The 10,583-nt window shown below is 38.4% G+C and overlaps 1 protein-coding gene across 1 annotated transcript; it reads left to right on the forward strand.

The window, feature by feature from the left end:
• Positions 1-369: 369 nt before the first annotated feature.
• LOC121366750 lies at positions 370-8,961 on the forward strand. The gene is made up of 4 exons (XM_041491075.1): positions 370-533; positions 4,867-4,944; positions 5,867-5,966; positions 8,172-8,961. Exon 4 carries the CDS (start codon positions 8,185-8,187, stop codon positions 8,938-8,940), a length of 756 nt encoding a protein of 251 aa, XP_041347009.1. The 5' UTR covers positions 370-533; positions 4,867-4,944; positions 5,867-5,966; positions 8,172-8,184; the 3' UTR covers positions 8,941-8,961.
• The last annotated feature ends 1,622 nt before the right edge of the window (positions 8,962-10,583 follow it).

Consider the following 10,583-nt stretch of genomic DNA (forward strand, 5'->3'; position numbering starts at 1 on the left):
AAGGCTATAACTCTTTGTAATGTTTATAACAGATAGCGGCAGCAACTGCAACGCTAAATGTAGTTATGCAGATAAAGCGTTGTTACTAGAGATAGCTGTCGCTCAGCTGCTCCTATCCAATAGCCGATCATTAATAAATCAATGTGCTATAGCGGTAGAACGTATTTTCTTTCAGTTTTAAAACTTATAACTGTTTTACTTCATTGCTGCGACACAGACAAAAACAAGGACAATAGATGTTTACAAAGACAAACGTAATTCTTCTATTTTATTTTCTAACTTGTGAGTGTTTGTAAAGTCAAATGTACTTTCTATAAATATGTCTTATTTCGTTGTTTTATACACTGAACTGACTAAGTGATTAATTTGTGTTGTAGTGTACTGTACACCAGGAACCTACAGCCAGGGTGACAAATGCACGTTTTGTGAAGTAGGAACCTACCAGGATGAAATAGGGAAACGTGAATGTAAACAATGTCCATCTGGGAAGTCGACACAATTCACTGGATCGACTGGTGTTGAGGCCTGTACAGGTGAGCAGACTTGATAACTGTGAAATAGTAAGGTGTATGTAGGCCTGTACAGGCGAGCAGACTTGATAACTATGAAATAGTAAGGTGTAGGTAGGCCTGTACAGGCGAGCAGACTTGATAACTGTGAAATAGTAAGGTGTAGGTAGGCCTGTACAGGCGAGCAGACTTGATAACTGTGAAATAATAAGGTGTAGGTAGGCCTGTACAGGCGAGCAGACTTGATAACTGTGAAATAGTCAGGTGTATGTAGGCCTGTACAGGCGAGCAGACTTGATAACTGTGAAATAATAAGGTGTAGGTAGGCCTGTACAGGCGAGCAGACTTGATAACCGTGAAATAGTAAGGTGTATGTAGGCCTGTACAGGCGAGCAGACTTGATAACCGTGAAATAGTAAGGTGTATGTAGGCCTGTACAGGTGAGCAGACTTGATAACCGTGAAATAGTAAGGTGTAGGTAGGCCTGTACAGGCGAGCAGACTTGATAACTGTGAAATAGTAAGGTGTAGGTAGGCCTGTACAGGCGAGCAGACTTGATAACTGTGAAATAGTAAGGTGTAGGTAGGCATGTACAGGCGAGCAGACTTGATAACTGTGAAATAGTAAGGTGTAGGTAGGCCTTTACAGGCGAGCAGACTTGATAACTGTGAAATAGTAAGGTGTAGGTAGGCCTTTACAGGCGAGCAGACTTGATAACTGTGAAATAGTAACGTGTAGGTAGGCCTTTACAGGCGAGCAGACTTGATAACTGTGAAATAGTAAGGTGTAGGTAGGCCTTTACAGGCGAGCAGACTTGATAACCGTGAAATAGTAAGGTGTAGGTAGGCCTTTACAGGCGAGCAGACTTGATAACTGTGAAATAGTAAGGTGTAGGTAGGCCTGTACAGGCGAGCAGACTTGATAACCGTGAAATAGTAAGGTGTAGGTAGGCCTTTACAGGTGAGCAGACTTGATAACCGTGAAATAGTAAGGTGTAGGTAGGCCTTTACAGGCGAGCAGACTTGATAACTGTGAAATAGTAAGGTGTAGGTAGGCCTGTACAGGCGAGCAGACTTGATAACCGTGAAATAGTAAGGTGTAGGTAGGCCTGTACAGGCGAGCAGACTTGATAACTGTGAAATAGTAAGGTGTAGGTAGGCCTGTACAGGCGAGCAGACTTGATAACCGTGAAATAGTAAGGTGTAGGTAGGCCTGTAAAGGTGAGCAGACTTGATAACTGTGAAATAGTAAGGTGTAGGTAGGCCTGTACAGGTGAGCAGACTTGATAACCGTGAAATAGTAAGGTGTAGGTAGGCCTGTACAGGTGAGCAGACTTGATAACTGTGAAATAGTAAGGTGTAGGTAAGGTGTAGGTAGGCCTGTACAGGTGAGCAGACATGATAACCGTGAAATAGTAGGGTGTAGGTAGGCCTGTACAGGCTAGCAGACTTGATAACCGTGAAATAGTAAGGTGTATGTAGGCCTGTACAGGTGAGCAGACTCGATAACCGTGAAATAGTAAGGTGTAGGTAGGCCTATACAGGCGAGCAGACTTGATAACCGTGAAATAGTAAGGTGTAGGTAGGCCTGTACAGGCGAGCAGACTTGATAACCGTGAAATAGTAAGGTGTAGGTAGGCCTGTACAGGCGAGCAGACGTGAAATAGTAAGGTGTATGTAGGCCTGTGCAGGGTAGTAGACTTGATAACTGTGAAATAGTAAGGTGTAGGTAGGCCTGTACAGGTGAGCAGACTTGATAACTGTGAAATAGTAAGGTGTAGGTAGGCCTGTACAGGTGAGCAGACTTGATAACTGTGAAATAGTAAGGTGTATGTAGGCCTGTACAGGTGAGCAGACTTGATAACTGTGAAATAGTAAGGTGTAGGTAGGCCTGTACAGGTGAGCAGACTGATAACCGTGAAATAGTAAGGTGTAGGTAGGCCTGTACAGGTGAGCAGACTGATAACCGTGAAATAGTAAGGTGTAGGTAGGCCTGTACAGGCGAGCAGACTTGATAACTGTGAAATAGTAAGGTGTAGGTAGGCCTGTACAGGCGAGCAGACTTGATAACTGTGAAATAGTAAGGTGTAGGTAGGCATGTACAGGCGAGCAGACTTGATAACTGTGAAATAGTAAGGTGTAGGTAGGCCTTTACAGGCGAGCAGACTTGATAACTGTGAAATAGTAAGGTGTAGGTAGGCCTTTACAGGCGAGCAGACTTGATAACTGTGAAATAGTAACGTGTAGGTAGGCCTTTACAGGCGAGCAGACTTGATAACTGTGAAATAGTAAGGTGTAGGTAGGCCTTTACAGGCGAGCAGACTTGATAACCGTGAAATAGTAAGGTGTAGGTAGGCCTTTACAGGCGAGCAGACTTGATAACTGTGAAATAGTAAGGTGTAGGTAGGCCTGTACAGGCGAGCAGACTTGATAACCGTGAAATAGTAAGGTGTAGGTAGGCCTTTACAGGTGAGCAGACTTGATAACCGTGAAATAGTAAGGTGTAGGTAGGCCTTTACAGGTGAGCAGACTTGATAACTGTGAAATAGTAAGGTGTAGGTAGGCCTGTACAGGCGAGCAGACTTGATAACCGTGAAATAGTAAGGTGTAGGTAGGCCTGTACAGGCGAGCAGACTTGATAACTGTGAAATAGTAAGGTGTAGGTAGGCCTGTACAGGCGAGCAGACTTGATAACCGTGAAATAGTAAGGTGTAGGTAGGCCTGTAAAGGTGAGCAGACTTGATAACTGTGAAATAGTAAGGTGTAGGTAGGCCTGTACAGGTGAGCATACTTGATAACCGTGAAATAGTAAGGTGTAGGTAGGCCTGTACAGGTGAGCAGACTTGATAACTGTGAAATAGTAAGGTGTAGGTAAGGTGTAGGTAGGCCTGTACAGGTGAGCAGACATGATAACCGTGAAATAGTAGGGTGTAGGTAGGCCTGTACAGGCTAGCAGACTTGATAACCGTGAAATAGTAAGGTGTATGTAGGCCTGTACAGGTGAGCAGACTCGATAACCGTGAAATAGTAAGGTGTAGGTAGGCCTATACAGGCGAGCAGACTTGATAACCGTGAAATAGTAAGGTGTAGGTAGGCCTGTACAGGCGAGCAGACTTGATAACCGTGAAATAGTAAGGTGTAGGTAGGCCTGTACAGGCGAGCAGACGTGAAATAGTAAGGTGTATGTAGGCCTGTGCAGGGTAGTAGACTTGATAACTGTGAAATAGTAAGGTGTAGGTAGGCCTGTACAGGTGAGCAGACTTGATAACTGTGAAATAGTAAGGTGTAGGTAGGCCTGTACAGGTGAGCAGACTTGATAACTGTGAAATAGTAAGGTGTATGTAGGCCTGTACAGGTGAGCAGACTTGATAACTGTGAAATAGTAAGGTGTAGGTAGGCCTGTACAGGTGAGCAGACTGATAACCGTGAAATAGTAAGGTGTAGGTAGGCCTGTACAGGTGAGCAGACTGATAACCGTGAAATAGTAAGGTGTATGTAGGCCTGTACAAGTGAGCAGACTGATAACCGTGAAATAGTAAGGTGTAGGTAGGCCTGTACAGGTGAGCAGACTTGATAACCGTGAAATAGTAAGGTGTATGTCTGTTGGCTGCTTAACACATGCTTACGAAAAGGGCTTCGCAATAGCTACGTAATTAAAATCACACATGGACTGATTTTTGACAACAATGTTTTGAAAGGTTTTATTTTCAAATGTTGTTTGAGTGTCTATTACCTATAACTAATAGACATTCAATGTCCATTGATGTGTCTATTGGTGTGGCCATTGATGTGTTCATGATGATAGTCTATAATTGTACAGTTCAGTGTCCATTGATGTGTCCATCATAATAGTCTATGTTTGTGAAACTTTAGTGTTCATTGGTGCGTTCATCATAATAATCATTATGAGTTTATTGGCATGTTCACCTTACATGGCCGTAGCTAGAATAGTTTGGGGGTGGGTGCAGATGAATTGTTGGACGCGCATGGAAGGCGCGATTTACTGGGGGACCGGGGGCATGCCTCGTGGAAACGTTGAAATCTAGAAGCTACGAAATACCATTTTGCAGCCATTTCAGGGAAGTTACATACTTAAAATGTCAATATCAATAACCAGTAATGTTGTTGGGTTTTTTGGGGTCCTTACTAGTTGGTAAATGTGGCATTCTGTGAGTTCGTTGTTATGGACTCAGTATGTTACAGTTGTGGATTACCATACATAATGACAACAATAACAATCACAATAGCAGTGTTTACTGTCACTCACGCCGTAACGTTAGGTGAACATAGAATTCTGAGTGCTTGTTGTTATGTACATTAGACAAATTATAGTTGTCAGTATTTATTTCCTGTTGCAGTTCATGTTCATATTACCACACCAGCTGATGGCAACGATGATGATGATCATCATCATGGTAAACGTGAAAAAAATAACGGTAGGTTTTGTTGGAAGTACTGACGGATTGGTATTACATGATTATATAACTAACATGTCCTGTGGCAAAATTTAAAAAATATCGAAACTTTACAATTTTTATGCATAACATTACTTATTTTCGGAATATTGATCACTGTAAATTAGACAGAAAATTGTTTCTGCATATTGTGAACTCACTGAAATTATAAGCATCATTTTTTAATGTATGATTTGGTAAGTTATATGAGAACAAACGCACACATTTACGACTGAAAATGGATATGATTACAAACAGTAGGGATAATACATATAAATAATTTTCTTGTCTTCTTACCATGAACTATCTTCCATTTTGACGTAATTTTCAGCGTGGAATAGATACCAAATGCTTGTAAACTTACTTCTACTAACCTGAAGCGTAACGTTACGATGTTTTATGAATAATGTGTCTCCTGTATTGTTGTAATGTTACAGTTAGATCATTAAAGTTAAGTGTGTTTGAAACAGTGTAAGCAGTATTTAATTGAACAAGAAGTAAAGTGGATTGGTCTATGTTAATTCTCCGAGCTCATCAAAGACAGTACATAATTAGAATGTTAAAACAGTTTTCACGAACCATATATAGAACTTTTATAATTACTTATTATAATATAAATATTTCATTTTCTATTATACATACATATACTAATATAATTATATATGTATATGTATGCACATGTACTGGGTTTTCTGAATCTGAACAAAACAGTTACCACAATTAAAAATTGTATTTCTACAAAACACAGAAACTAATCTCAATAACCGAACATATACAAGATAACAATAAACACTGGCTTTCCTAATTATACTATTATGATTTCTGAACCTAGTTATGGCAGTTAAGTAGCGAGCATTTTACAGCCGTTTGTACAACATAATGCTTACTTGGAATTTAATTTCAGAACACACGGGTTCATTGATTGGATTGGCAGTTGGCTTAGCAGTTGCGTTTGTGGTGATAGTAGCTTTGGTGGGAATCGTCGTCTATAAGAAGTGTTACAGGTGTGCTGCTAATGCTCTTTTGTCTCAATTACAGTTGATGTATCCTCCATCTCTGTCTGTCTGTCTCTCTCTCTGTATATATATATATATATATATATATATATATATATATATATATATCTGTCTCTGAAATTAATAGTTTTTTGACACGAGTCCTTTTGTAGATTTTTTGGTAACACGAATCTAAAAAACAAATCAATAATTGAAGGGAGCTCACATTTGATATAGAAGGAATGAATGCAGTGCTACTTATTACGTGACGTCAACAAGTACATTTGATTATGGCATGACTTAATGGACAGGTAGCAACGACAGTTTGCCTCCTAAACGACGAGACCAATTAACCAATGAAAAGGGCGAATTACCATATAGGGGAAAATGTTGTTAGACGTTTTCAGAACAGCTTTTTGACACCTTTTTACCGGTTGGTTGAACTAGAAATAGAATACCAGACATTTCCCAGCTACGTGGTATAAATCTGGTCATTTATCTTTCATGTGTTCTCTAATCGTGTCTATCACCAAGAAGATACATTTGATTTACAAACGGACATTTTAAGGACCTCGCTATGTCCAGCTCTAAATTGGACTTTGCTGGAAGACAGCTCTATAAGAGGAGGATGGAGGTTTAATGAGGTCTGTGGGAAATAGATCTATAGATGAAGTTTTATAAATATGTTAAAGTGGAATGGAATTAAGAAGGAAGGATGAAACTGCAGACGACTTTGCTTCATGGTCAACTGCCACTCACGCATCCCACCCTCGTACTTGAGTAAATCATTGTATTCAGGCAGACATCGATGGAGCTGCTTGAATAATTTCATCTTGTGTTTCCATCATTCTTCCCAAAATACTAGTAGACGTTGTTCTCCAGATTCAGGCATTTTCGTTCAGTTGAGGCCAAAAAAGGGAGCCCGTATGCCCATGATTGGCTTGAGTGTCCACTGTGCCGGTCATTGGCTCACCATAGTGAATCACAAAAATAAATATATATTAAACATGTATTTGTAACAAGTTAACAACACTTCTCTATACTGTGTCATTGTTTACTGGCGCTAAGTGTTAACATCATTGATATTGCCTTATTGTCATGTCTTAGTTTAAGTGTCTTGTGTTGACATACTAGAATGTATATTTTCAGATTTTTGCATATTAATTACAGTCTATTTTTGTGCACATTTAGTTCTGTTCAAAAGCTCACAAATAAAAATTTAGGACTCGTTTTAGTTCGGCCCATTAACAATCGCACTTCAAAGGCGGATGCCAATGTTAGAGTGGAGATAACGTCATATATCTTCATAAATGCTCGATGTTTTGAATGTACACTGTCACCAGACACATAATAGCGTCCAGAGATATTTTTTTGTATCAATTAACAACAGGTATTCACGGATATATATGTGGTTAGATTATTTAACAATAAGTATTCCGTGATATGATTTAAATCACTTAACAGTAAGTATTCAGTGATATGATTTAAATCAGTTAACAATAAGTATTCAGTGATATGATTTAAATCAGTTAACAGTAAGTATTCCTTGATATGATTTAAATCAGTTAACAGTAAGTATTCAGTGATATCATTTAAATCAGTTAACAATAAGTATTCAGTGATATGATTTATATAATTTAACAACAGGTATTCAGTGATGTGATTTATATACTTTTACAATACATATTCAATTATATAATTTATATCATTTAATATCAAGTATTCAAAGATATTAATGTCATTTTACAACAAGAATTCAATAGTATGATTTATATCATTTTACAATACGTAACTGGATTATTTTGTCATTTATTAACAAGTATTCATCGATATGATTCGATATAATTTAACAATGATATTTAGTGATATATTTATATCATATAACAAGTATTCAGTGATATGATTTATATCATTTAACAAGAATTCGGCGATATGTTTCAAGTATTCATTTATATGATTTATATCATTTGACAACTATTCAGAGATCTCATTTTTATATTAGTTAGCATTCAGTGATATGAGTTTTATGATTTAACAACAAAATTTAATATTCAGTGATGTGATTTTATATAATTTAAAATGTTTCAATCATATTATTTTATATCATTTAACTACAAGTATTCGGCTATATATTTTGTCATTTAACATTAACAGCGAGTGTTTGTGCCTAGGCCTGGAAGTGTATATCGAATTATGGGATTTGTTTCTTCACAGTTCTCTAAACGAAATGAGGTCTAGAAGTCAGGCAAGCCTTGGCCAGATCGCACCTATGGTTCATAGTACGAGCCTACATCAAACAGCTGATGCTACGGACAGCTTCCAGTCAGCCACTAAAACAAGTGGTTCTTTTCATGATAGTAGCATTCCTCAGTCCATGGATCTCCCTCCATCATATGAGCAGGTGATGTCCATACCGCTTCAGCAGCCACCAGCACAAACCAGGCTCACACCTGTACATACCCAGTTCACACCAGTACAGGCAGAAACCAACTCGGTAACAAAACACGACCCATTAGCATTCAGAGAGCCATCTATCAAAGCTGAGCGTCCATTTGCCTCTGGTGTTTACGAGAGGAAGCTATTGCCACCCAGACTTCCGCCTCTCAACTTAGATGGTCGAAATGCCTCTGATGATTATGACAAACTGCAAGCCTCAAGCTGCCGCCAAACTATGTCTGGTGATTATGACGAACTGCAAGTTCCACCCAAACATTCAGTCCTTGGTGTGAATCGCCAAAATGGCTTAGCGAATGTCTACAGTGAGATTGCAGCTGACAAAATCATTGGAGCAACACCGACTACACCTCGTGATTATGAGAAATCACAAGTCTCACGGAAACCAGCACCTCACGGGGCTGAACGTCAAGGTACTTCTGGTAAAAACGACAAGCAGGAACTCCCAGCCAATCTGCCTTCCCTTGACGCAGCAGCCGTCCAACATGCCGCTGAGAACGTCTACAGTGAGATTGACGATGACAATTGAATCATCAGAGTGGCACCGGCCACACCACTAAGAAACCAAGGTCGTCTGGTTTCAGTAAGAACCCGTATGGTTTGTTACCCCTTACCCGTATGTTTGAAATACAAAGACTATATATTTACCACGGGAACAGAGACACTCAACAAAGGTGGAGTCTGAATGCAGAAATTAAATAGTTACAGAACATTAAGCAGCATAAAATATCAGCCACTGTACTTATAATGTACTTATAATGTTAGTTTAATCATTAGAGGAAAAAGAGAAATTTAATCTAAAGTACGATTTGGACATTGTTAGTGACTTTGTCATTCCCATTTAACTAATGGTGACAGTCAGCGTGTTGTTTTTGTAAATTTAACATGTGAATAAGTTCTGTTTTCCTAACGTGTCTGTCTGTGTTTACTTACTTTTGTGGTGTTTACTTACTTTTGTGTGCTTATTTTTAAATACCATCAACATTTGGATAAGTTATGTTTCTAATTTCATAAAACGTCTGCTTGAATGTTATATTCTTTTGTGTCTTTATTTTATATATCTGATTATATCATTAACATGTGGATTAGTTAGGTTTCTGTTTTCTTAACATTTCTGTATGCGTTTACTTGCTTTGGTATCCTTATTTTTATATATCATTCTGAAATATTTAATGTTTGTCTTTAGACGGTTTTGCAGTTATAGTAGACATGTAATACGTTTTATTTGGTTAATATGGGTGAAATGTGTGTTTACCTTTCTTTAATTCCCTGATACAGATATTCAACATAGTTACTGAAGGGCACACACCTAGCTTCAGAAATGTCCCATGATGACAAGGTCAACGTTATTTAGAATGAATATATTACAGGAATGAAAAACAAACGAAACAGATTATCGTTAATGCATCAGTTGTACATAAGACAAATACAAATGTCAGTTCCATAAAGCTAAGTTTGAACTGAGCTTTAAACTATACAGGCCTTATGTAGAATATATTGCATACTGTCTGTAATGTAAAAGAAACCACACTTATATTGTATACTGTGTGTAATGTAGCCACGAACAAGCTGTACTATCGCACTTGTGTACATATTTTATATGTGTTTTGTTTATTTTAAGATAGGAAGGGATTTCTTTGTTTTATTTTGTTTGTTTGATATTTTTGAAACGATTTTAGGTGGCCTTGATATCCAGATGTTATTTCTACATAAATTAGATTATTTCACTTATAGTTTAATAAAGACTGTAAAAATGCAATTTGTGTTATATTTTATTTCTCTTATGGTAGGTAGATGGGTGTGTGGGTATCCAGATGTGTTTATGTATTCATAAACATATACAAGCATACACGTGGATGTTTTTGTGTTCTTTATTTTTGTGGTTGAAAGATGAAAGCAAACCCCTGTTTAAAACTGAAATGATATAGTTTGTAATAATGTTCTTAGTAAAGTGAAAGGCAACTGGTTTAGCTATGACATGAATGTGGCAGTGACTACGTTAATCCAAACGGCGTGAAGTTGGAGAGTCATTCCCTGAAGCCACACAGACAGTTACGGCCAATTCACTATGACATGAATGTGTCAGTGACTGCCGATTAGCGGCGTGAAGTTGGAGAGTCATTCCCTGCCACACAGACAGTACCACCATTTCATTTCAACGATTAGCGGCAT

This window comes from Gigantopelta aegis, unplaced genomic scaffold (assembly GCF_016097555.1).
Source record: "Gigantopelta aegis isolate Gae_Host unplaced genomic scaffold, Gae_host_genome ctg6972_pilon_pilon, whole genome shotgun sequence".
In the NCBI taxonomy this organism is placed as follows: Eukaryota; Metazoa; Mollusca; class Gastropoda; order Neomphalida; family Peltospiridae; genus Gigantopelta; species Gigantopelta aegis.